General features: G+C 37.6%; 2 protein-coding genes across 9 annotated transcripts in view; both read right to left on the bottom strand.

The window, feature by feature from the left end:
* TNFRSF11A (TNF receptor superfamily member 11a) overlaps positions 1 to 1872 on the bottom strand; it is a 50074-nt gene extending 48202 nt beyond the window's left edge. Inside the window, exon 1 of one of the 2 annotated variants that reach the window (XM_074355299.1) lies at positions 1720 to 1872. In XM_074355299.1, coding sequence (XP_074211400.1) covers positions 1720 to 1797 — 78 coding nt within the window. In that variant the 5' untranslated portion in view covers positions 1798 to 1872. The remainder of the gene's footprint in view (positions 1 to 1719) is intronic. The other variant, XM_074355300.1, reaches the window with a different exon arrangement.
* A 15458-nt stretch (positions 1873 to 17330) lies between these two features.
* The window catches only part of RELCH (RAB11 binding and LisH domain, coiled-coil and HEAT repeat containing), a 100064-nt gene continuing 94141 nt past the window's right edge, over positions 17331 to 23253 (bottom strand). For all 7 annotated transcript variants that reach the window (XM_074355297.1, XM_074355292.1, XM_074355295.1 and 4 more), the window contains one exon: positions 17331 to 19039. In XM_074355297.1, coding sequence (XP_074211398.1) covers positions 19007 to 19039 — 33 coding nt within the window. In that variant the 3' untranslated portion in view covers positions 17331 to 19006. The remainder of the gene's footprint in view (positions 19040 to 23253) is intronic.

The following is a 23253-nucleotide window of genomic DNA, read 5'->3' as shown; positions in this document are numbered from 1 at the left end:
TCAAATAAGGTAGCACCCTGTCCAACCTGTTGAACACTTAATTAAGCAACACCAGAAGTGCTTAAAACGAAAAAAATTCCATTAGGTTTTTCCGCCTTCTTTTCCTTCAACCACTCCTAGAGTAGAAACGAAATGGACTGAATTTTCATGAGAATTTTCTGTTCCCGCCCACTCCTGTTATTTCTGTCGAGGCCGTAATACCAGGCTGGCATCCCCTCCTTCTCACCCAAATACAGTTCTACAAGTGCCTCTCTCCTGTCTTCACAGGGTTCTGTGCAGTTCTGCTTAACAATGCCAACAACAACCTAAGCCAGTTTTAACAGAGAAGGGAAATCTGAAACTGCCGAAACCCAGAAAACCACCAACATTTACCCTTCCCTCTGAGGGACTTCCAAGTATACAAGACTTTTACAGTATTTGTGGTGCTGGGTTTCCTGCACCTCCAGGATGACAGAAAACCAGTAACTGCCTTTATTTACTTAGAGACGGTACTGACTGATTTAGTAAAGAAATTTTTTAGGGGGGCCGGAAATGTGGACAAGGATCTAGGAAGGTGCTCATTTTCTGGCACCTCTAGCCCTCTTCATGCTGAAGCCCTTTATCAGCCCCGTGATACTCCAGGGGGAAAGGCCCCCAGGGGAGCCCCCGGTGCATCCCCGCCTGGGGAGCCCCAGAATCGCCCGGCACCAGTGAGACTCACCACTGCCCTGCTGGGCCCACCTGCCCCTCCCAGCCCCATCCCGGGCTGAGCTCACGGGGAACAGGGGTGTTTCTGGCTCCACCACTGGCTCAAGCACCCCAGGTACCTTGGTCTCTCCAACTGCAAATACTATGTTGTTCTAACATCTTCAAAGAGTTTCTAAGGATAAGCGATTCCATGTTATTCCGGGTAGATACTGAACTGGTGGGCCTTAAAATCTTTGTGGGGGCAGTCGGAGGGGAGAAAGGAGACATAAAAAAGAGGGGAGCATTAAAAAAGAAATCTGATGTCAGTTTTTCTGAAGAAACTACCAAATTCTGTTCCCATACACGCTCTAGACATCCCCATGAGGCGATGATCGCTCTAGTCTTCAGACAACCAACGAAACAGTTGGGGAAAAGGTGCGAAGCCCAGTTACAAGCCCAAGTTACGGCGAGCTCCTGGGGAACTCAAAATGGCCCGAAAGGAGACATCGCATTTAGGATGGTTACTTAATATGGGTATTGTCTGCGACTCTGAATTTTTCCCTGGCTTTTTCTGTTCGCAGGGGAAGGGGCTGTGTCTACGCCGCTGTGTCCGCAGCGGCTACTCTGAGTGGGCACCTAGTAGGTGCTCCAGAAATGTGAGGAGAATTAACGACACCACCAAAGCCTGCTACTATGTGGGACTTTTGTAAGCGCCAGTGTCTGGGTGTTGGGGTCCCGCAACCACCGCTTCTGCGCCCCAAGACCCCTCCCCTCGCCCTTTTCCACCTTCCACCGTCCAACTCGCAGCGCCGCAGCTTTCCGCCCTCCCCGCCCTCAAATCTTCAGCTCCTGCTTCTCCGTCCAGGTCTCAGGACGTCTGGCAGCCGCCGCGCCCCGTCCTTTCCCAGCTCCCGTGGAGGCGTCGGGCGCAGGGAGCGGGTGCGCAGGGAGCGAGGGAGCGGGAGCCCGGGCGGCCCTCCGAGGAGCGCGGCGACGGGCGGGGAAGGCGCCCGTGAGGCGGCGGGGGCAGAGGGCGCCCGGCGACCTCCTTACCTGCAGCAGGCCGAGCAGCGTGCAGAGCGCGAGCAGCGCGGGCAGCGGGCGGCGGCGCCGCCGGGCGCGCGGGGCCATGGCGCGGAGGAGCGGGCTGGGCGCCGCGCTCAGCGGCCTCTGCGGCCCGGGCCGCGGGGCTCCCTGGGGCCTCGGAGTCCGCCCGCCCCGCAGTCGAGCCCCGCCCCGCGGCGCCCCGCCCCGGCACCTGTCCCCGCCCGGGCAGCACCCCCCTTCCCGCCGCGACCGCCAGATGGGGCCCGAGCGCGGGGCGCGACGTCTCTTTCCCTCGCGTGCCGAGAGGGACAGGGTGGGACCTGAGGTGCTCTCCGTGCCCGCCGCCCGCGTCCTCTGCCCCACTGGGCGCCCTCGAGCGCAAGTTTGCCTGCGACCTGCCTTAGGGTGCCTTTCACGGTCGCAGACGTGGCTGGCCTGCTTCCCGGGACTCGGGGGCCGGATGCCCGGGGAAGGACAGCCGCCCGGCGGCCCGGCCCGGCCCCCCGCCCGCCTCGACTCGTCTGTCAGGCATCCAGGCCGGGCCTCCCAAAGTGGGTGCCCCGCGTCTGGGAGTTAACGAGGCGAGGATCTCCACTGGGGGTTCCCTGGACAACAGTGAAAGGATCACCCACTCTAGCGTCCGGCACGCTTCGCAATGTCCTCGTCCAGTTTTCCGGTCAGCAGACAATTCCTCCGGCCTCCCCCCGGCTGCCGGCTGCCGGCCGCCGTTGTCTCCGCCCCTCGCCGCACTTCCAGGTGGTGCCCTGGGCACGCGTCTGCCCAGCCTTCGCACAGATAACTTTTTGAGTGAAAACGCTTGTTTCTTGTCAATAGAATATAGTTTGAATTCCTAGAGTTCCAGAGCCATCAACATCCCTTACTTTTGGCCCCGCATGTGCTGTATCTTCGTGAATATTCCATGTGCACTCGAAAAAACTGTATTTCACTGTTGCTGGTTGAAGTGTTTTATAAATGTCAGTTAGGTCAAATTGGTTAAAATACTCAGTGATTTTGTCTCCTTGTGAGAAAGTTGTGGAAATTTCCAACAAAAACTGTGGCTTTGTTTTTCCTTTCAAGTTCCGCCAGGATTTTTCCCCCTACGTGTTTGAATCTCTTGATTAGAGGCATAAACATTTAGGATTATTATGTCTCTGATGAATTGACCTTTTTATCATTATTACATGTCCTCCCTGATCAGTGGTTAAATTTTGTTTTCCGAAGCCTTTGATATTTGTTGTATAGCTACTTCACTTTTCTTATGAATAGCAATTACATGGTGTATCTAATGCTGCGATTTTAATTTATCTATGTCTATATAAAGTGACAGCATATGGTTGGGTCTTGCTTTTTCATTTTATCCAGTGTGACAATCTCTATTTCTTGATTGAAGTGTTTAGGCCATTCACATTTAATGTGATTATAGATATGGTGAACTTTGCTATTTGTTTTCTATTTGTTCCATCTTTGCTCCTTTTTCCCTCTTTTCTTACCTTCCTTTGGATGTTTTGAGTATTTTTAGGTATCTTTTTTTTTCTCTATTGTTAGCTTATTTTATATATCTCTTGCTTTGTTTAGCTCTTGGTTTACAACATGCATCTATGACATCACAGTCTACCTTCAGATAAAATTCTGACACTTCAGGTATATTGTAAGGACCTTAGAACAGCATATTTCCATTTTCCCCTCCCACCTTTGTGTTACTTTAACCATGCTAGTCGCCTTGCTTTGCAACTCTCTGCTTTGCAGCCCGATTGGTGCACTGCCCAGTTACTTTTTGCTTTTGGAAAGCAATCTGGTAGTGTTGATTAAAAAATTTTAAGTGCTTTTGACAAAGCAATTCCATATCATAGCAAAAGAAGCACGTTACAGAGTTATATCATCCCATATTTGTAAACAATGATCAGAAACATGATTTTATTTATATAAGCAAAGGAAGTTTCTGGACAGACAATAATAATAGGAAACACTAATAGCATGCTTACACTTACAAATTCATTTAATCCTCGCAACAGCTTTATAAGGAGTACTACTATTAGTCCCATTCTACAGATGAGGAAACTGAGGCAGAGAGGTTAATAACTTGCCTAGGGTTACTTGCCAATAAGTGACAGAGATGGGATTCAAACGTCTGGCTCTGGAGTGTGAGCTCTGCTTCACTAAACACCAAATTTTTTTCTTCTTTTTTTCAGGTTTTCTTAAAAATTGAACTGTATGTATAGTTGATTTACAATATTTGTTAGTTTCAGATGTACAGCAAAGTCACTCAGTTTACATACTTTTATATATATATTCTTTTCCAGATTATTTTCCATTATAGCTTATTATAAAATATTGAATATAGTTTCCTGTGCTATACAGTAAATCCTTGTTGTTTATCTGTTTTATATATAGTGGTGTGTATCTATTAATTCCATACTCTAATTTATCCCTCTCCCCCACTTTCTCCTTTGGTAATTGTAAGTTTGTTTTCTATGTCTGTGAGTGGTTCTCTTTTGTAAATAAGTTCATTTATATCCTTTTTAGATCCCACATATAAGTGATATCATATATTTGTCTTTCTCTGTCTGACTTACTTCACACAGTATGATAATCTCTAGATCCCATGTTGCTGCAAATGACAATATTTCATGCTTTTTAAGGCTGAGTAATATTCCATTGTATGTATGTATATATCCTTTATCCATTCATCTTTTAAAGCACCAAATTTTTAATACTAGATGAGTTGCAAAAGCGAAACGAGAAACTACTAATTTTAACTTTTGATATTCCTATACTATTTACACTGAGGAAAAATTACTTTTGCATTTTAACTGACAGGTGTGTAAATTTGGTAAATAGATGTTGAAACTCAGGGGAAGTAAGTACAGGAATGGTCAAAAGTACAGATTTTAAAAATGTGTAACTGGCCTACTGTTGTCTTGACTGTGGAGATAGGCTTTCTGGCAATGGTGGTGGTGTGAAATTATGATTTTAATAAAAGGAACTGACTTGTGGGAGAGGGTACTTTCACTGTGGCACTTTAAGAGAAATACCAAGGCTGACTCCTGGCACATTTCCAACATCACCCCCTTCTTTTTTCAAAAAAGATTAGGGGACTTAAAACTTCTGCTTGGAAAGCCCCAGAGGTGAGTGCGCCAGTTTTGGAAGCACTATGAACAATAGAATGTCCATGTTAACATATTAAATCTAGAAAAAAAAAGTTTAATTAAAAAAATGAAATTACTTTTAAAGACTCTCTATATTTACAAAACTATTACTCAAATAATTCAAATATTTTATGAAGATTAATGTAGAATACATTTGTTATCAACAAAATCCACTAAAATGAGCTTGAGGACATTATCTTTCCTAGATAAATAGCATTATTATGAGAAACATGGAAGTAAGTTAAACCAAATGTTATTTTTCCCTATTAAGTGAAGGATGCACACACTATATAGCTAAAGAGATTGTTCATCATTGACAGAAACTAATTTAAATGTTACTTATGATTTTTAAAACCCTCACATTTATAAGCACATGTACAATTAAATTTTGGTTATATGTAATAAATGTAAAATATATTTTAAATAATAGATGCTTTAACATTTATTAAAGTTAAACATTTCCAAATTTTAAAAAGTAACCAGTTGACAATGAATTGTTTTTATTTATTCTGTGGAAAAACAAAACACATTATACAAATATAGGAATCATCAGTTTATTTGAAAACTCTTTTACATGGATAGTGTGCACCTCACCCTGGAAATCCCCGCCACTCCCCACTTCTGCAAGAACTCTTTAGTTTTCAGAATCAAAAAGGTAAAATAAAAGTATGGCTATTATTTTTGTTTCTAGCAGGTGGTTTGTAAGTGTTACATTTTAACAGTCTCCATTTAGGCACCAGAAAACAGGCACAATCTTGTTAATGAAATGCTTATAAATGTCAGCAAGAATGAGAATTAATCAGTTCATATAACTTTTTTCACATGGTGATACAAAAATAATTACTGGCCCAGAGCTAAAGAGAATGTATAAAAAGCAGAGTTATTAGGTAAACAGAAGACTACAAATCTTTCAGTGAAAACTTACTAATAAATACACATGTTTTTACTACCTACCTTGTTATGGTTTGCTCTTCCTCTCACCTCGCCTACATAAAATATTTTTTAAACAAAAGTAAACCATTGATAAGTGTTCACTCACAGATAAATCAAGGTGCAATACTATCACATAATGACACCCAAACATAATAGGAAGACTTTTGAGCTGTACACATGGGCACCTAGCTTGCCTTGGTAGACAAGAATGTTTTTCAGTTCTATAGTTCTATTTTGGTATTGAAAATAAATGAATTTCTAAACTGTAAATGTTGTAGTTATTACATGCTTTCTAGATATTTTGTTATATATAAAATGTTTCAAGTGGACACAAGGATTTAATTTGCATTTCCTCTACTTCTTCCTTAACCCTACCTTAATAATATGATGGAGAAAGTGACTGTTTATCCCTTACACATGAACACAAGGACAAGGATTATCCTTTACACTGATGGCAACGTTGTATTGATTAGGTTCAGATTGGCTCAACAGACAACTGTTGCTGCTATCTAGATCGAGATGGAATGATTTATTTTAAATAATATTTTTATTGAAGTATAACATACACAAAGTGTACAGCTTGATGAATTATCATAAAATGAACACATACATGTAGCCAGCACCCAAATCATATAGTAGAACATTACTGGCACCCCAAAAGCCCCTTCATGTTCCCTTTTAGTCATTCCCACTTATCTTTCTTGATAAATTTAATTATAATACCACTGATTAGTTTTGTCTGCTTTTGAACTTTATATAAATGGAGTCTACACTATGGTATGAACTATTTTGTGTGTGGCTTCTGTTCAATATCATGTTTGGGGGAGTCATCCATGTCGTTACTGTAAAGCATTCCAGTATATGACTGTATCACACTATATTCATCATTTTACTGGTGAAGGATATTAGGGCTATTTCATATGTTGGTGGATTCAGATTGCTAATATTTTATTTTATTTTTTATTGAAGTGTAGTTGATTTACAATGTTAGGTTCAGGTGTACAGCAAAGCGATTCAGTTGTACATATATGTACATATATATTTTTTTAAATTATAGCTTATTATAAAAAATTGAATATAGTTCCCTGTGCTATACAGTAGGTCCTTGTTGTTTATCTATTTTATATATAGTGGAGTGTGTATGTTAGTCCCAAACTCCTAATTTATCCCTCCCCTCCTTTCACCTTTGGTAACCATAGTTTATATTCTATGTCTGTGAGTTTATTTCTGGTTTGTAAATAAAATTTGTATCTTTTTTTTAGTTCCATGTATAAGTGATATCATATGATATTTTTCTTTCTCTTTCTGACTTACTCCACTTAATGTAATTATCTCTAGGTCCATCCATGTTGCTCCAAAAGACATTATTTCACTTTTTTATGGCTCTGTAATATTCCAGTGTGTGTGTGTGTGTGTGTGTGTGTGTGTGTGTGTGTGTGTGTGTGTGTGTGTGTGTGTGTGTGTACATACCACATCTTCTGCATCCATTTTTCTGCCAATGGATATTTAGGTGGTTTCCATGTCTTGGCTATTGTAAATAGTGCTGCTGTGAATGTTGGGGTGTGTGTGCCTTTTCAAATTGTAGTTTTCTCCAGATATATGCCCAGGATTGGGATTGCTGGATCATATGGTAAGCCCACTTTTAGTTTTTTAAGGAACCTCATACTGTCCTCCATAGTGGCTGCACTAATTTACATTCCTACCAACAGTGTAGGAGGGTTCCCTTTTCTCCACATCCTCTCCAGCATTTCTCCTTAGGTAGGTTTATTCCTAGGTGTTTTATTTAGTTATTTATTTTTTGATGCATAGGTTGCTAATATTTAGTTTAGGAAATTCCACATCTATGTTCATGAGAGATTGGCCTGTCATTCCCTTTCTGAATTGGGTCCTGTTAAGTTTTGGTGTCAGTGTTATGCTGAACAAGACTGAAATATATGGAAGAACTTTGAAGAAGTGTATAAAATGGTGTTTTTTTTTCCTTAAGTATTTGGTAGAATTCATTGATGAAGCCATCTGGGCACTGGGGTTTCTTCATGGCATGGTTTTAAATTACAAGTTCAGTTTCTTTAACTACAGAGTTTTTCTATTTCTTTTTGTGTTGGTTTTGATAAGTAGTTCATGTGTTTGGTTTTAAATAGGAATGTGTCATTCCATCTAATCTTTTAACTTTGTTAGTATACAGTCATTCATAAAAATCTCATATTTCTAATGTAGCATTTGTAGGGGTTTCTTCTTTTTAATTTCTAATACTGGTAATTTATGCCTTCTCTTTTTCTTGTTAAGTCTTGCTGGAGTTTAATCAGATTTATTAGTTCAATTATTTAGAATTTTCAGCTTTGTTCATCTTCCCTATTATATGTTTGAGTTCTCTATTTCATTAATTTCTGATCTTTATTGATTCTTCTGCCTCCTTTTGGTTCTTTTCCACCTTACTGAAATGAATATTAGATGACTGACTTTAAACCTTTCTTCTTTTCTAATTTATGTATTTAAAGCTATGTGTACAGCTCCCTATAAGCATGGCTTTAGTTTCAGCCTATAAGTTTGGTATTTTTGAATTTTTGTTATTTAATAAGAGTATTTTCTAATTTTCACTGTCATTTCTTCCTTAACCTATGGTTTCTTTTAGAAGCACATTGCTTACCTTTTCAACATTTGAAATTTTCTAGTTACCTTTTTGTTATTAATTTATAACTTAATTCCACTGTGGTCAGAGAACAGATTATGCAGGATTTCAGTCCTGTGACGCTTATAGAAAAGACTTGCACTGTGACCCCGCTTAGAGTCATTTTGTTAAATGCTCCATGTACATTTGAAAATAACGTGTACTTTGCAACTGCAAGTTCTTTTGCAACAGAGTTCTTCATAAGATTATCAGGTCAAACTTATAATTGTGTTGTTTAAATCTTCTATGTCCTCCCTGATTTTTAAACTGTTTTCCATCAGTTTCTGAGAGGAGTGGGTTAAAAACATAAGAACCTTCTACTATGACTGTGTGATGATATCTCTTTTTAGTTCTGTAATTTTTTATTTAATATATTTTGAAAAAAATTTTTTAAAAATCACTCTATTCTTCCTCTCTATAAGCTTGACATTCTTTTAATAGTTACCTGGAGACTACAACATGCATCCTTAATTTGTTAAAGTCTAATGGAAAGTAGTTTTATTATTTCCTGGGCAATTCAGGAAACTTAGACTGCTTTAATATCAATCACACCCTGTCCCCACCTCGTGTGCTCTTTTTCTTGGGTATGTATCTTTAAAATCCTATAAGACATTAAAAATTTTGCCCATATATCTACCCTTCCTATTGCTTATTTCTTTTTGCATCTCTAAGTTATCACATAGTTTGAGGAAACTTCCTTTTGCTTGGATAACTTTTTCTGTTTTTTCTTTTTCTCTAGTGTGGGTCTGCTGGTAACAGATTCTGTTTTCTGCTTTGGGTTTTTTTGGGGGGAGAGGGCAGCAGACTGTCCAAAAGTATCTTAATTTGCCTTCATTTTAGAAGGTATTTCTGTTGACTATAAAGTTCTAGAGTGGCAGTTATTTTCTGTCAGCATTTAAAAAAATCCAATACCTTTGTTTTTTGTTGATAAGTCAACTATCAGTTTCACAGTTGCTGTTTTCAAGATTTTCTTTTTGAATTTGGTTTTCAGCAAGTTTACTGTAACATACATAGGCTTAGTTTTCTTTGACTCTATCAGGTTTGTGGTTCATGGCCTTCTTGATTTTTTTTTTTTTTTTTTGTCAGTTTGAGGAAATTCTTGGCCATTCTCTCTTCAAACAACATTTCTGCCCAATCTCTCTCTTCTCCTGCCCTGTATGACTTTTACTCTCTTTTCTGTGTTCTGCATTAGGAAAAACAAAATCTCTGCTGCATCCTGTTTCCGGTTCCACATGTAGGGAGCTTGGAAGTCACCACTCTGTCCTGACAAGTAAAAAGCTGAACAAACTGAAAAATCAATGAATCTTCCTAAACCCAAAGAGGTCACAGGGCATGCCACTGCCCCCCAAACTGGAGAGACTGACAGGCAAATACAATCATAAGTTACCAGAGCAGAAACTCATGAGCTATAGCCTCTGTGGGAACCAGGACTGCAGCAGGAAAACCAGAGCTGTAATTGATCAATTGCTGGAGGCCCAGAGTGGACAAGTCGGAGAGTTAAAAACTCCAGTGGGACCCAGTCATACAGCATTCCCTACATTTTGGTGAGTTTTTCCTCCAGGGCCTTGGCCAGGGTTTCACAGTAGGTATCAGAGAAAAATCTGTGCCTCTGGCAGGAGGGGAGAGGGAACAATTTTGAAATACACCAGAAGACTCTGTTCTTCTTAACAAGGCCCACCCTTAGGGAAGCTAATTAACCTCAGAGCCTAAGCTGCTGGGGTATTATCAGAGCCTAACCAGCCTGGTGAAGGGGAAAACCCCACTCCAGCCCACTGTTGCCATTCTGTCCCACCTAAAGGGGGAGAAAAAAATTGAGCAATACCTGAAGTTCACAATCCAGAGGCACAGGCTCACTAAAGGTGGAGAGCTAATCACAGGACTGTAGAATGTTTCTCCTTCCCTAACACCTCACCACCCCATTAATAAAGGCCTATTTACAACAGTTCCTGTTATCCAGTACATCACATCTGGTTATCAAGAAAAATTTACAAGGCATACTAATAGGCAAAAAACAGTTTGAAGAGTCAGAGCAAGCATCAGACCAGACATGGCAGGTACGCTGGGATAATCAGACTGGGAATTTTAAAATGATGAATATGCTAAGGGCTCTAATGGATAAAGTAGACAGTATGCAAGAACAGGTGGGCAATGTAAGCAGAGAGATATAAATCCCAAGAAAGAATGAAAAAGAAATGCTGGAGAGAAAAAACACTGCACGGAAGTGAAGAATGACTTTGATGGGCTTATTGATAGGCTGAACACAGATGAGGTAAGAATCGCTGTACATGAGGATTTATAAATAGAAACCTCCAAAACTGAAGAGCAGACAGAAAAAAGACTGAAAAGCAAACAACAAACAAACAAACAAGAACAGAATACCTAAGAACTGTGGAGCAACTACAAAAGTTATATGCATAATGGGAGTATCAGAAGAGAAGAAAGGGAGAAAGAAACAGAACAGAAAATTGAAACAATAATGATGAAGCTAACAACAGCTAACAACATACTTAATGCTGAGAAACCTGAAGCTTTCCCATTATCCACAGTGCTTTGATTTGCGGAGAGAACAGGGGACCAAAGGACCTTATACTTCCAGCTTAGAGGAACTAACCACTTTCTCAGACTGTCTACTGTGTCATCACAAACCTGCTTCCCTCACTGAACAGAAGCCCAAGCTTTTTTTGACCAGAGGTCTTACTCTTGAGCTACTCTGAACATTCCTTAAAGTTACTTAGTCTCTAACCCTCCCCCTCCACCCCCTGAGCACGTGGGAACTCAAGGTCTGTCTTCAGATTTCTCATCTACATCCCCAACCTCTTCTCTTGAAGGGTCTCTTGTTCATCTCGTATTAATTGAATCCTGGCTACCCCTAAGACATCACCTTCCCCGCTATGCTTTTAAGTGGAGGCTTTTCAATTTTGTTCTCACAAACCCCTGTACCTTAAAGCCTAGAGGTAGAACAGGTATGTTATTTGTTTTTCATTTCTCCTTTCAAAGAAAGTATCTTTCCAGTTCACTTACATATTTTTTACTTTACTGAGACCCATTCCTCAGATTATTTATTTCCCGCCTCGTTCCAGTATCTCATTTTCCTCCTTTCCCAGTTTAGATTCTATGGTCCATCACTATAATCTTTTCTTTGCAAGGAGCTTTAATATCCTTGTCTTTTCTCTTCCTCTTATGCATCCGGAAAAACCCAGACCTGGTTTTACTTTATTGTATGTGTACTTCACATCTGCTCCTGAACAGCTAATCTTGTCTGGAAGAAAAAAAAAAAAAGAACATTGAGTTAACTGGCTTTCTTTAAATTCATAATTACTATTCTCAAATGGGCTTTCAAAATTGCTTGGCAGTCCTACAGTTCCCTCACTTATTAATTCTGCCATTCTTGAAAACAACCATTTCTACCTTCTTTCTTCTCAAACCTCCAATACTTTCCACATGCCAGCCAAGCTAATCTCTTTGCTTCATACTTCACTGAGAAGAGAAGAAATTAAACGGAAACCCCCAAATCTTCCCACCACCACCTCTACCAAATTACCTGCAAGTGTATCTATTCTCTGCTTCCTCTCCTGTTACAGTGGCAGCCAGGCTGCATTTGTGCTCTGGACCTCACCCTCTTGTCTTCTCAAGGATTTCACTCACAGTTGGTGCCTGTTACTGCTGCTGCTTCATCACTTCTTCTCACTTTACTGGTTTATTCTCATCAGCATATGAACACGATCTAATTTCTCTCGTTACAACACTTAACTAAACAGCTCTCCTTGACCTTACGTTCCTTTGTAGCTCCCAGTACTACTGCTCCCCTTCATGGCAACATTTCCTCAAAGAGTTGTCCTCTCTAGTCATTGTCTCTCTTTAACCCACTCCAATCAGGCTTCTATTTCCACCAATCCACCAGAACTACTGTTGAAGTCATCAACGACTTGAATCTTCCAATGGATTTCAGATCTACCCTCATCCTGACTAAGGAGCGCGCTACACTTTCTTGGTTCCCCCCTATCTTACTGTATGTTCCAACTGAACCTTTTACTAGTTCCTCTTGCTCTGCTGAATTTCCCAATATGAGAGTGTCCCAGGGTTCAGATCTGGATCCTCTTCTTCACAGTTACTCTCTCCTCAGGCCATCTCATTTAGTTCCATGGCTTTATTCAAATACTGATGACTCTGTAATTTACAGCTTCAACCCTGACCCCTCCTGAGATGCAGACTTGGATAACTAACTTCTGACTTGACATTTACACAGGTAACTCTCAGACATACCGGATCTGACACATCTAAAACAAAACTGTAGACTGACTCTTAAAACTGGTTCCTTACCTCACTATTGTCATTACCCATTATTTCCTCAGTTTTTCTAGCCATAATCTCATTGACATCTTTGGTTTTTCTCTTTCTCTCACTCTTCATGCCCAACCTGTCATGCCAATTCTACTTTCAAAATCTCTCTCAGAGATGCCTTTTCCCCTCCATTTTTGTCCAAGCCATTGTCATCTTTTGCTTGGGTGACTGCAGCCTCTACTCATGCCCTTTTCCAAAGCTTAAGCATATTTAACCATAATGTAAATTGGACCAAGTCATTCTACTGCTTCAACTATGCGAAGGCTTCCCTTTCTAGCTTCTGACCATAGTGTACAAGGCCCTGTAATGATCTGGCTCGGCTCCTCTCCAATTTCATCTTTTGATTCTCCATCTCATTCAAAATGCTCCAGCCACACTGGTTTTCTTTTTCCAGTTCCTTGAATACACCAAGGCCCATGCATATAATGTCCTTTATCCCCTATTTGCACATGGTTAAAGCCTATTGTTCCTAGTTTTAAGGTACAATGTAACCTTAGGCCTTTCAGTAATCACTCTAATTAAGGTAATCCTCCTCAGTCTTTCTCTCTCAACCTGTTTGTTTCCTTGCCTGGCTGCAAGCTGTTCATTGCATCCTATGCCTGTCACAACATAGGTACTCACATGGCACAACTCTTTATTTACACTTTTATTTACCCATATTTTCTACCTCAGAAATAAAGACATTATGAGAAACAGTCAAATACTTTGCTGAGCTCAAAATGCACAAGACTACACAATTCTTATCAGTATATAATGGCTCTATAGAAAGGACATTAGGTTAGCTTGGAACGTAGTATCAGTAAATTCATACTGTTTTAGATCCTTATAATCATCTTTTTAATCTAACTAGAGAACTTGCATAGAACTGGTACCAAGCTCAACAATTCATTCATTCATTCAATTAATGTTTGCTGAGTACCAACCATACACCAGGCATTCTTCAAAACACTGATTGAAAAGGATAGACAACATTTCCTCTCATGGAGCTCAGTCTAGAGAGAGAGACAGACAAAAAAAAAAAAAAAAAAAAAGAAAGAAAGAAAGAAAGAAAGAAAGAAAATGAGTGCTGGTAAAAACCATGAAATAGAAAAACCAGGCTGATGAGGGAGTTACAGGGGTTACTTAAGAGCTGGGCAGTCAGAAAAGGCCAGCTTGCAGTTTTTATATCTAGTTTTTAAATTGAGAACTATATGGTAACCCACATTGTACAAAATCTGTAAATCAGGACATTTGTTCATGTCTAGTCCTCTGTCATCTTTCTATAATTTCTTGAGGATGATTACAAGAGTTTTTCTGGTATGACAAAGAAAGCAAAATGGTCTCCAAATCTGATATGGAGCATATACCTCCTAAGATTTGAAGACTTCTGTATCTTCAGCAAGAAACCTGGATTTTAACTTTAATGGTCAATGGTTAACTGAAGGGTTTCCTTCTTTTAGGAAGCACTAGGAGCCACTAATTTTCAAGAAATGCTAGTTCTTATTTTGCTTCCCTGAGTATGAAAAGTTTAATTACAAAGAGCCTGGAAGTTCAAACTAAATATCGAAGGAGCTAGTTACTGTAAGAATCAAATGTACACTAACAGATGTGAGTGGAGCTGCAAAGAGGAAAGCTTTTCCAAGTTTTCCTCTTTGTCCTAAACAAATTATGTAATGGAAAACTAATCTATTAAACTAACTTACGCAGAACTTTGAAAATTTTTAGTTTAATCACAAATTTTAGTAAATAAAAAGCAAATTTACCTTCCTAGTCTTCATTAGGTTGGATACTCTGGGAGTGGTTAAAATAGGCAAAACTAACAATCAAAAACTGATTTCTGCCTTCTACTGCCATGTTCGGTAAGTCACGCCTGGCATGGTAACCTGTTCACTTACTAGAAGACAAAAGTATGGGGGAGAGGGTTATCCACACTTCAGCGATGCAGTGATTTAAAATTTTAAATTTCATTTTGACCTTTCACAAAACTTCCAAAGGGCTAAGGCACTTTCAGTTTTACTATTGTGTAATTTTCATAAAGTCTTGTGAGGAATAGAAAGTATGTTATTATTTCTATGCTCTTTGGTGGTAAGACAAAACAATTTGTTATAACTTGTTAGAAAGGTGACTATATTGATAAAATCCATATAAAAATAAATTAGGAAATGATTTACCTTATTAAAGTATTCACTCTAAAGTTCATTATTTAATACATGATGGAAGGCTTCTGAACAGAGAAAGCTAAACATTTAAAGAATTGTCAAGTAATTATCAGAAATAAAGATAAACCACCGATGAAGTCATAAAGTCAATGAGAAATTATTAATACTACTCAACAATGCATATTTTACATAGAGGTATTTAAAATATTGCTAGCTTCTCTGAAGATCCGTACCTAAAAGTATCCAAGGCTGCAAATGCCAACAGTAGAAGAAAGGGCTACTTTTCCAGTAAGATAGTAGTTTAAAAATTTTAAGAAGCAGACTGCTATCAACAAATGACAACCTTAAATAACATTACTGACAAAGAATTTTTTAATACCTATAATGACACAAAATGCCAGTTTACAGACAACATAAATTTTGCTACATTGAAGTCCCTCGAGAAATCTATTCATGAAATGATCTAATTGGAATAAAAATAATGGAGTAGTCTTTAATGAAATAAAAGGAGTTCAAATAGTAAAACAGTCCTCCAATATAGACATGCTTTGGACAGAATTTTCCAGATATTATTGAAGACTCTTTGCAGAAAAGCAAATAATTTACATTCCTTACCACACTGAAATGAAGGAATTATCTATGTACTATCAAAAACACATAATAAAGTTTTCTTTTATATTCTGTTAAGCTTACTAATATTAACTGTTGTGTACTTTATGATTGGTATGGTCTTATACAGTGCACAGGAATTTTTATTTTCAGGTTTTTCTTAAATATACGAACAAAGTAAACCATAAAGAAGGCAATCAAAACAAAGTTTCCTATAGTTAGTCCTGAAGGGAAAATACGAATGATGGGACGTGGCACTCTCTCTCACAGTGTGATCAGAGCACTGATTCCACAGACGAAACGCACAGGAAGCATCCTTATATAAAAATCGTCTAAAATCCAATTCTTTTGCCAATATGCAGAAATCTACCAGATACATTTATTATTTTTGAGTGGTAGTATATATCTTCAATCTGTTAATTTTTAAAGTGTACTGAAATAAAATAGTAACAAAACCAAGTACACTGTAAAGTTACATTAGAACTTTCAAACACATGGCTATTCACATGAAAGGCTAAATTTATTTCATAGTTTGCTTATAAGAGAGTCAACATCCAACATAAAGTTGGAATTCTGTTACCTGGCCAATCTGGGGAATTTTAGGAATTAGAGTGGCTAATTACAAAGCTCTTTAAATATACATTATTTACACAAAAAAACCCATGAAGAAACTGGTAATCAGCCTGAAATGTTAACTACAGTTAGTTATTACTGTTCAAAGATCAAAAAAGTGGATCTAGAGAAAGTTACGTCCTTAAAGAACAAATGATGGTCTAACATAGGTTATCTTAAAAATTGGGTTCATGAAAAGACAATTCAATACACACTGATTTCACCTCCCCAAACTTTATCAGAGACTATTTGAACCAATTTTTTTCTGTAAGAAAAAGAAGTTTGATAGCAACTTGGATTGAGGTCCCATGAAAATTACTTAAATTACTCACAAATTCAGGTTGTTAAGTCCATACGATGTTTCGCAAAGTAATCTTTCAAAGGGGCACTGATGCAAATAAACGAAGGTCAGGGACACTGTGTACAGAGGTAGCTGGTGCTGCCATTCAGTGTTCTTGGAATAATTCAGCAAAACTGGCAACTATGGCACTTTTGGATTTCTGAAAAATTATGCTTGCTTTGGAGCATAATTTCAAATTAACTTTTCATTACTTTGTAAGCCTAGCTTTTATTTGTACCATTTTTACTTATGCTTTAAAAAGACTGAGGATGGGACTTTTACAGCTTGTTTTAGAAGAACATTCTTAGTCTCAGTGATGAGTGTCTGTCTTGTCTTGAAAGAGTACCTATTTTACCAAAAAAAAAAAAAAAAAAAATCAATGTGAAAATAAATGTGAAGTCTTACTGACATTAAGATATTTAACAGTATAATAAGGGAGACTCACTTGAAACATGCTGTGTATCTTGCTAGCTGGTGCCTTTGAAAAAATTTATTAGCATTTAGATAAATGGATTCACAAATTAATAACAATTATCACATTAAAAATACATTATATTTATTCACCAGGTAACAAATATACTAATTTCATTATAGTTCAAACCAAATGAGAATTTAAATATTTTTTCTTTAAATCATCTCTGAAATGTATTTGTTAAATTTTAAATACAACAAAATCTTTTAGTTAAAGTAAACTAAAATATTGGTAATTTATATAGATTGTATTTCTAAAATAAAAGATTAGTATATTTTAATGAATATACACTTTGTCATCTCCTTTTGCTTGGATATAGCATATAGTGTTTCAAAATGAAAATAAATACACGTAGCCAAAATTAAAACCAAAACAAATATGCAAAAACATTTTATTTATAATAGATCAACATTTTTGACATGAAAGGTAGCCACTTTCAATTTCTCAGGAATGCCTAGAATCCAACAGTTTCCAGAAAGACTAGTTAGTTAACAATTATTTCACTGTAGGTAAAAGAAATAATTTCAGAATAAACTTTTTAAATGGCTTTGCCTATGGCAACTTATTTTATAAGCTTAATGTGTGGTAAGCTATCTTTCCCAGGAAGTCAATGTAATCCAACTATGTTCCAAGTGTATTAAACCAGTTTATACAACAAACATGACAATCACGCATTTGTATCAGCTGTGCTCAAAAGAGAATTCTCTTTACCAAAATATTCATTTTTCAAAAAGGCCTCACATTAACCCCTTAAACCAACCACCTTCTTTCTATGTCCAGTACCACTCTGCTACTTCAAGTTGCATTACTTTACAGACAACTGTCAAATTCCAGTGGAACTGTACACTTACTTAAGACTCTAAGAAATATATATCAAACACAAAAATAGTCACTGACTTTAAGGGACAAGGTGATGACTAACTCAATAATAATTTAGCCAATGTCATTTTAGTTTAGAGGGGAAAAAAGCAGCCCCCAAATGTCCTTAACTTGTCTGTACTTCTCTGGAACACAAGGAATGAAAAGATAATCTCTGAAATTAAAATCAGACGAAAACATCTTAAATGTTTTACGTAAATAAGTGTTAATTTCAGATTCAAACCATATTTTCTTCTGTATTTCAATTTGGGGAAAAAAGTCACAATTATTAGCTCTTCTTACTTAAATTTATTTTTGAATATTTAAATCTACTATACACCAGTTTGTAAAATTCACCTTGGGTACCACTCCCCATGTGCTGTCTTTACTCAGGTTAAGTCCATTATATGCATGTAAGTGATGGGGGGGTTTATATAGCACTTAAAGAATATTCATGAAAGCGCTGAAATGTTCGAAGTTTCACTATTATCTACTGACTGTAGGATTTGTAATTCAAATTCATTACAGTATTATAAATACTGTGTGAATGGAATGCACACAATTCCTACAGACACACAAACTGAAGTCCAAAAGGCACAGAGTAATGCTGGTGGCTCTTTCTAGTCAGTTAAGAAACAATAAAAAGTCTGCATTATTCTTTCATAATTTAAATACTTAAGTAATCTCCACTTTAATTACTTTATAACAATGACTTCAAATTTACATTATTTTAAGTACCATTGAATAGCTTAGTGTATCATACAGATATTTGCTAATATCCCATCCAAAAATTAAAAAAAAAAACCTCTTCACTATATATATATATAAAAAAAATTATTCCAAGAGACAAGAACATAGAAGAGGGACTTGGTACAGACTATCAACTCAATTTTCTATCACCACAGTTATAACTCCAAAATTAACAGATATACAGCAATAATCAAAAGCAGTGCAAATATCTTTGGAGGTTAAGATAAAATTATAATGCAAGAACATAAAACAAGGAAATAAAAAAGGCAAGTACTTCAAGTACAAGGAACCAGTCTGCTTGAGGTCCATCTTAGTGTTTACTGGGGGCTTCCTTCCTTCTTTTACTTCTTTCTCTGAAACACATTGGCCAGCATGGCACCTGATGTTGTCAACTGACCCATTTTGTTCAAAAACTTGGTCTTTGTATCTTCACTCACTAAGCTTGCAGCGATTGACATTGAGCTAGGAAAGAAATTTTGAAATTCATGTAAAGCAATTAAAAAACTAAAATATCAATTTTTTCATTAACATTAACAAACATTCTAAACTGGTATCACAAAAGGGAAATTAATATTTATGGAATAGTTTTTTTTGGTATCGTATTAGGTCAGGGGCTTCCATGTTCATCGTTTCTATTAAAGGAAGCAGTGTGGTGTAGTGATTAGGAGCCAGTCTGGAACAAGACAATGTCAGTTCTGTCATTTTCCAGCTGTGTGACTTTGGGCAAGTTATTTAATCTCTGTTTCCATATCTATAAAATGGAGATAATTCTAGGATCTACCTCGTAAGGCTACTAAGGATTACATCAGTGTAAAGAGCTTATTAGCAGTGCCAGGCAGGTAATAGCATGCTATAAATGTTAATTATCCCTTTTATCAGCATTACTTCATTTAATTCTTACAGAAACCTTGGAAGATAGATATTACCTCTGTTTTCACAAACAACTAACTCAAATCACAGTGAGGTGTGGTACTGTGCTGGGTAACAGTCCCATGACATATACTTTTCTGGGGGTTTGGGAGAAGAAACATATCTCTGATTGCCAGCTGCACTAGCCTTGATCAACAATGTCAAATCTTTTTCTTCTTTCTTTTTGACCAACTTTCTGTGTAGGGAGTAAGCACAATCTAAATGACTACTAAATACTGCTGATTTATCACACTATTGAACGGAGTATTGATCAAAGACAATGAGCAGTGAGCGATGTGCAGGTGCTCAACAGATATCTGTTAAATCTAAATCTTGGTCTGAGACCAAGGGCTTCTGGTTCTGCGTAGGTTTTAAAGGTCCGCACTGTGAGTTACTCAGTTAAGTACCCGACCATGATGCCCACCTTGAAAATCTCTCCTTCCCTCTTATGTCAGTATCTCAACCTGGTCTGTCCCAACATGCCTCTGACTGCTTTCCTCTTATATATGCTGCTTTTTCTCTTCCCACAGAGTAATCCTCCATAAGGGTCAGCATTTGGCTCTAGGTTCTTCAATTACAAAACTTACTCATTCTGTAAGTTTCAAGTAACATCTCCATAAGGATGACTCCAAAATATTTATTGAATCACAACACTTTTCATAAAGGTTAGTCCCATATTACTATTGTTTGCTAGATAACGGAGTCAATGTCTCAAGCTTCTTTTTTCATATTTTAACTTTATTTAAAAATTTTTTAAAAATTATTTTTATTTTTATTTATTTAGGGTTTTTTGGGGGGTGGTGGAGGAGGTAATTAGCTTCATTTATCTATTCATTTATTATTATTACTTTTAATAATTACTTATTATTATTTAATTACTTTTATTTAATTTAATTACTTTTAAGTGCTGGGGATTGAACCCAGGACCTCTTGCATGCTAAGCACACATTCTACCACTGAACCATACCCTCCCATCCCCATACCTTAACTTTAGAAATAACTCCTCATTTTTATTTCTTTACTTGTCTTCTCAGTGGTTCTATCACTTTCCTCTCTTCCCAACTATGAATATAATGGCTCTCTTGCTATTTCAAACTATCTTCAAATCTTGTGACTTCATTCTCCGAAACACTTTCTGTATTGTTTACTTTCATTTCTATTGCCAATAATTTACAACTGAATTATTCCAACAGTCTTGGATCTGACCTCCTTGCATTAGTCAGAGTTACCTCTAAAATAATCACTTCTTTATATCACACCCCTTCTCAAAATCTTCAATGGCCACTTACTACCTGCAAGATAAAATGTGCATGACACTCAAGAAACAGCAACTAATTCGTGTGTGTGTGTGTGTGTGTGTGTGTGTGTGTGTGTTTAAACCATCACTGCTTAACTTCTGGACTCCCTTGAGTCAAGTGTCCCTAGTCTACTTGTTCAAATCATTCTCAACCTAAAAATCTCTTTCTATCTCGTGTTAGTCATCTTTCAAATCCTAGTGATGCCTTTCTTTGACACTCTAGGTTTACAGTGCTGTTTTCTTTCTGTAGAAAACAGTGCTAAGTCAAAAGGTAAGTATGATTTTAATTTTGTGGGTCAGATAATACTTGAGATACTATCAAGTCTTAATGATTCTAAGAGGAGAGCAACAATGATGATAAGGGGTCTGGAAATCCTAAGAGTAGTGAAAGAAATGAAGAATGGTTTGGAGAAGATTTAGGAGACTTAACAGATACCTATGTTGTAACAAAAAACAAGAGGTATATAATCCATATGTGCAGAGCTGTATATACCTTTATAGCTCTGCTAATATACATCACAATTACCTGAGGAACTTTTTGAAATGTGAATGCCTAGATCTAATCCCAGTCAGTGATTCTGATTTTCTTCCACCTGCGGTAGAGGACCTAGGCATTTATTTTACAAAGCTTTCTAATAAAGAGCCAATGCATTATAGCATTTTTTTTTCTTAAAAGAGTTCATATTTTTATCAGTATGACAAAGATGACCCCTCCACCAAATGATGAAAATCGGCTTTAGCCAGTAGATACAGGAAGGGAGATTTTAACTCAGGATAAGGAAGGAATTTTTAAAAAACAGAGTAGTTTTAGAAGGTAATATGTCTTCTTAATAGAGGTTTTCAGGGAAATCTCAGGTCCTTCCTTTGTGACGCATAGCCAACCAGCTGCCATTGCTTGTTGATACTGAATCTACAGAACCTCACTTCCGGCCTGTCTCTAAAATGACTTATGTCCTAGAACGTTTCCCTCTCTCTCCACATCATTCCATCTTGCAGATTAAAGGTCACCACTCCTTCTCTTTGAAATCTCTACTTGAGTTTTTGACACTGATTTGGTTTGCCTCCTGTTTCTCAGCTAAGCTCCTCTTAAATGTTGGTCTAATTCCATGTCTGAGCCCCCTTTCCAAGTGAAATCATTCATCCACCTCCACCCCAGTTCTCAGGCTGCACCCCAGATCTTCTGAAAAACTCTGGAGATGGCACTCAGCAGTTTCCAGGTGATTCTGATGGACCCTAAAGCCTGAGAAGCAAAGTTACTAAGGATTAGTAAACTAAGGGTCACAGGCCAAATCCAGTCTGCTGTCTGTTTTGTAAAAAAAAGTTTTATTGGAATGCAGCCATGCCTGTTCATTTCCACACCATCAATAGCTGCTTGACTGCTACGATAGCAGAGTCCAGTTGCACAGTTGGGACAAAGACTGTATGGTTTGCAAAGCCTGAAATATTCACGGTCTTTCCAGAGAAAGTTTGCTGACTTTGGCATGAGATGTCAAAACCTTTCACGTGGCATACAGAGTTCTTTATTAACGGTGTACATCTACCTTTATAGACTTATCTCTATCATCCTCCCATATACTCTGTGATTGATTGATTGATTTAGGGGTTAGGTTTACTTATTTACTTTTAGAGGGGGTATCTGTGGTCTAGCTTTCAATTACAGTTCCCAAAATATGCTTTTCTGAAACTATCGTCTCTTTGCACAGTGCAGATATTTCTGCATGGACATCTCTTTTCTCTTTTCCTTTTGCCTCTGGTCAGAGCGTGAATCAATCTGTTATCTTCAAAACTGGTACATAAAGAGGAAGAAATGAACATTATCTTGTCTTTACTATATAAACTATACCACTTGAAACAGTAGTACCTATGGGGGAAGGTTTTCTTTACTGAAGACTGACAGCTCACAAATAAAGAAGGGATAATATAATTAGAGTAATATATTTTGTAACTGCTAATGAGTTAGTAGATTCAGCACTGATCATTAACAGATGTTAATATCACCAAAAAAGGAGATATGCAGACATTATTCGCCTCACAATGAAAACATACCTCCTCCTGTGTAGCAGTTTTATCAAATAAAAACCATGCCCTGATTCTGATTAAGTCTCTAGATCTAGATTCAACTACCAGATTTATAGGAAATACAGAGGAACATTTTAAACAGCACAAGGGAAATGCAATTAGCAAGATTTAGACTGTGCGAACCTCTACAGGACAAATGACTCATTTCCTTCAACAAGTAAACTGTATGGAGAAAAAAAAAGAAGGGGAACCTATGAATTAAAGGAGACTTAAGAAATGCAGTAACCGTTTGTAATACACGGAATGTTGGATCCTGACTCAAAGAAATAAACTGTAAGGAAAAAACAAACAACAAATCAATATGACATTTATGAAACAATTAGAAATTTGAACAAACGCCAGATAATAAATAATATTAAGGAGTTATTTTGGTATGATAATGATATTATGT

The sequence above is a fragment of the Camelus bactrianus genome, chromosome 30 (assembly GCF_048773025.1).
Source record: "Camelus bactrianus isolate YW-2024 breed Bactrian camel chromosome 30, ASM4877302v1, whole genome shotgun sequence".
In the NCBI taxonomy this organism is placed as follows: Eukaryota; Metazoa; Chordata; class Mammalia; order Artiodactyla; family Camelidae; genus Camelus; species Camelus bactrianus.
The sequence above is the reverse complement of the archived record's forward strand: the minus strand, read 5'-3'. Positions and strand labels throughout refer to the sequence as shown.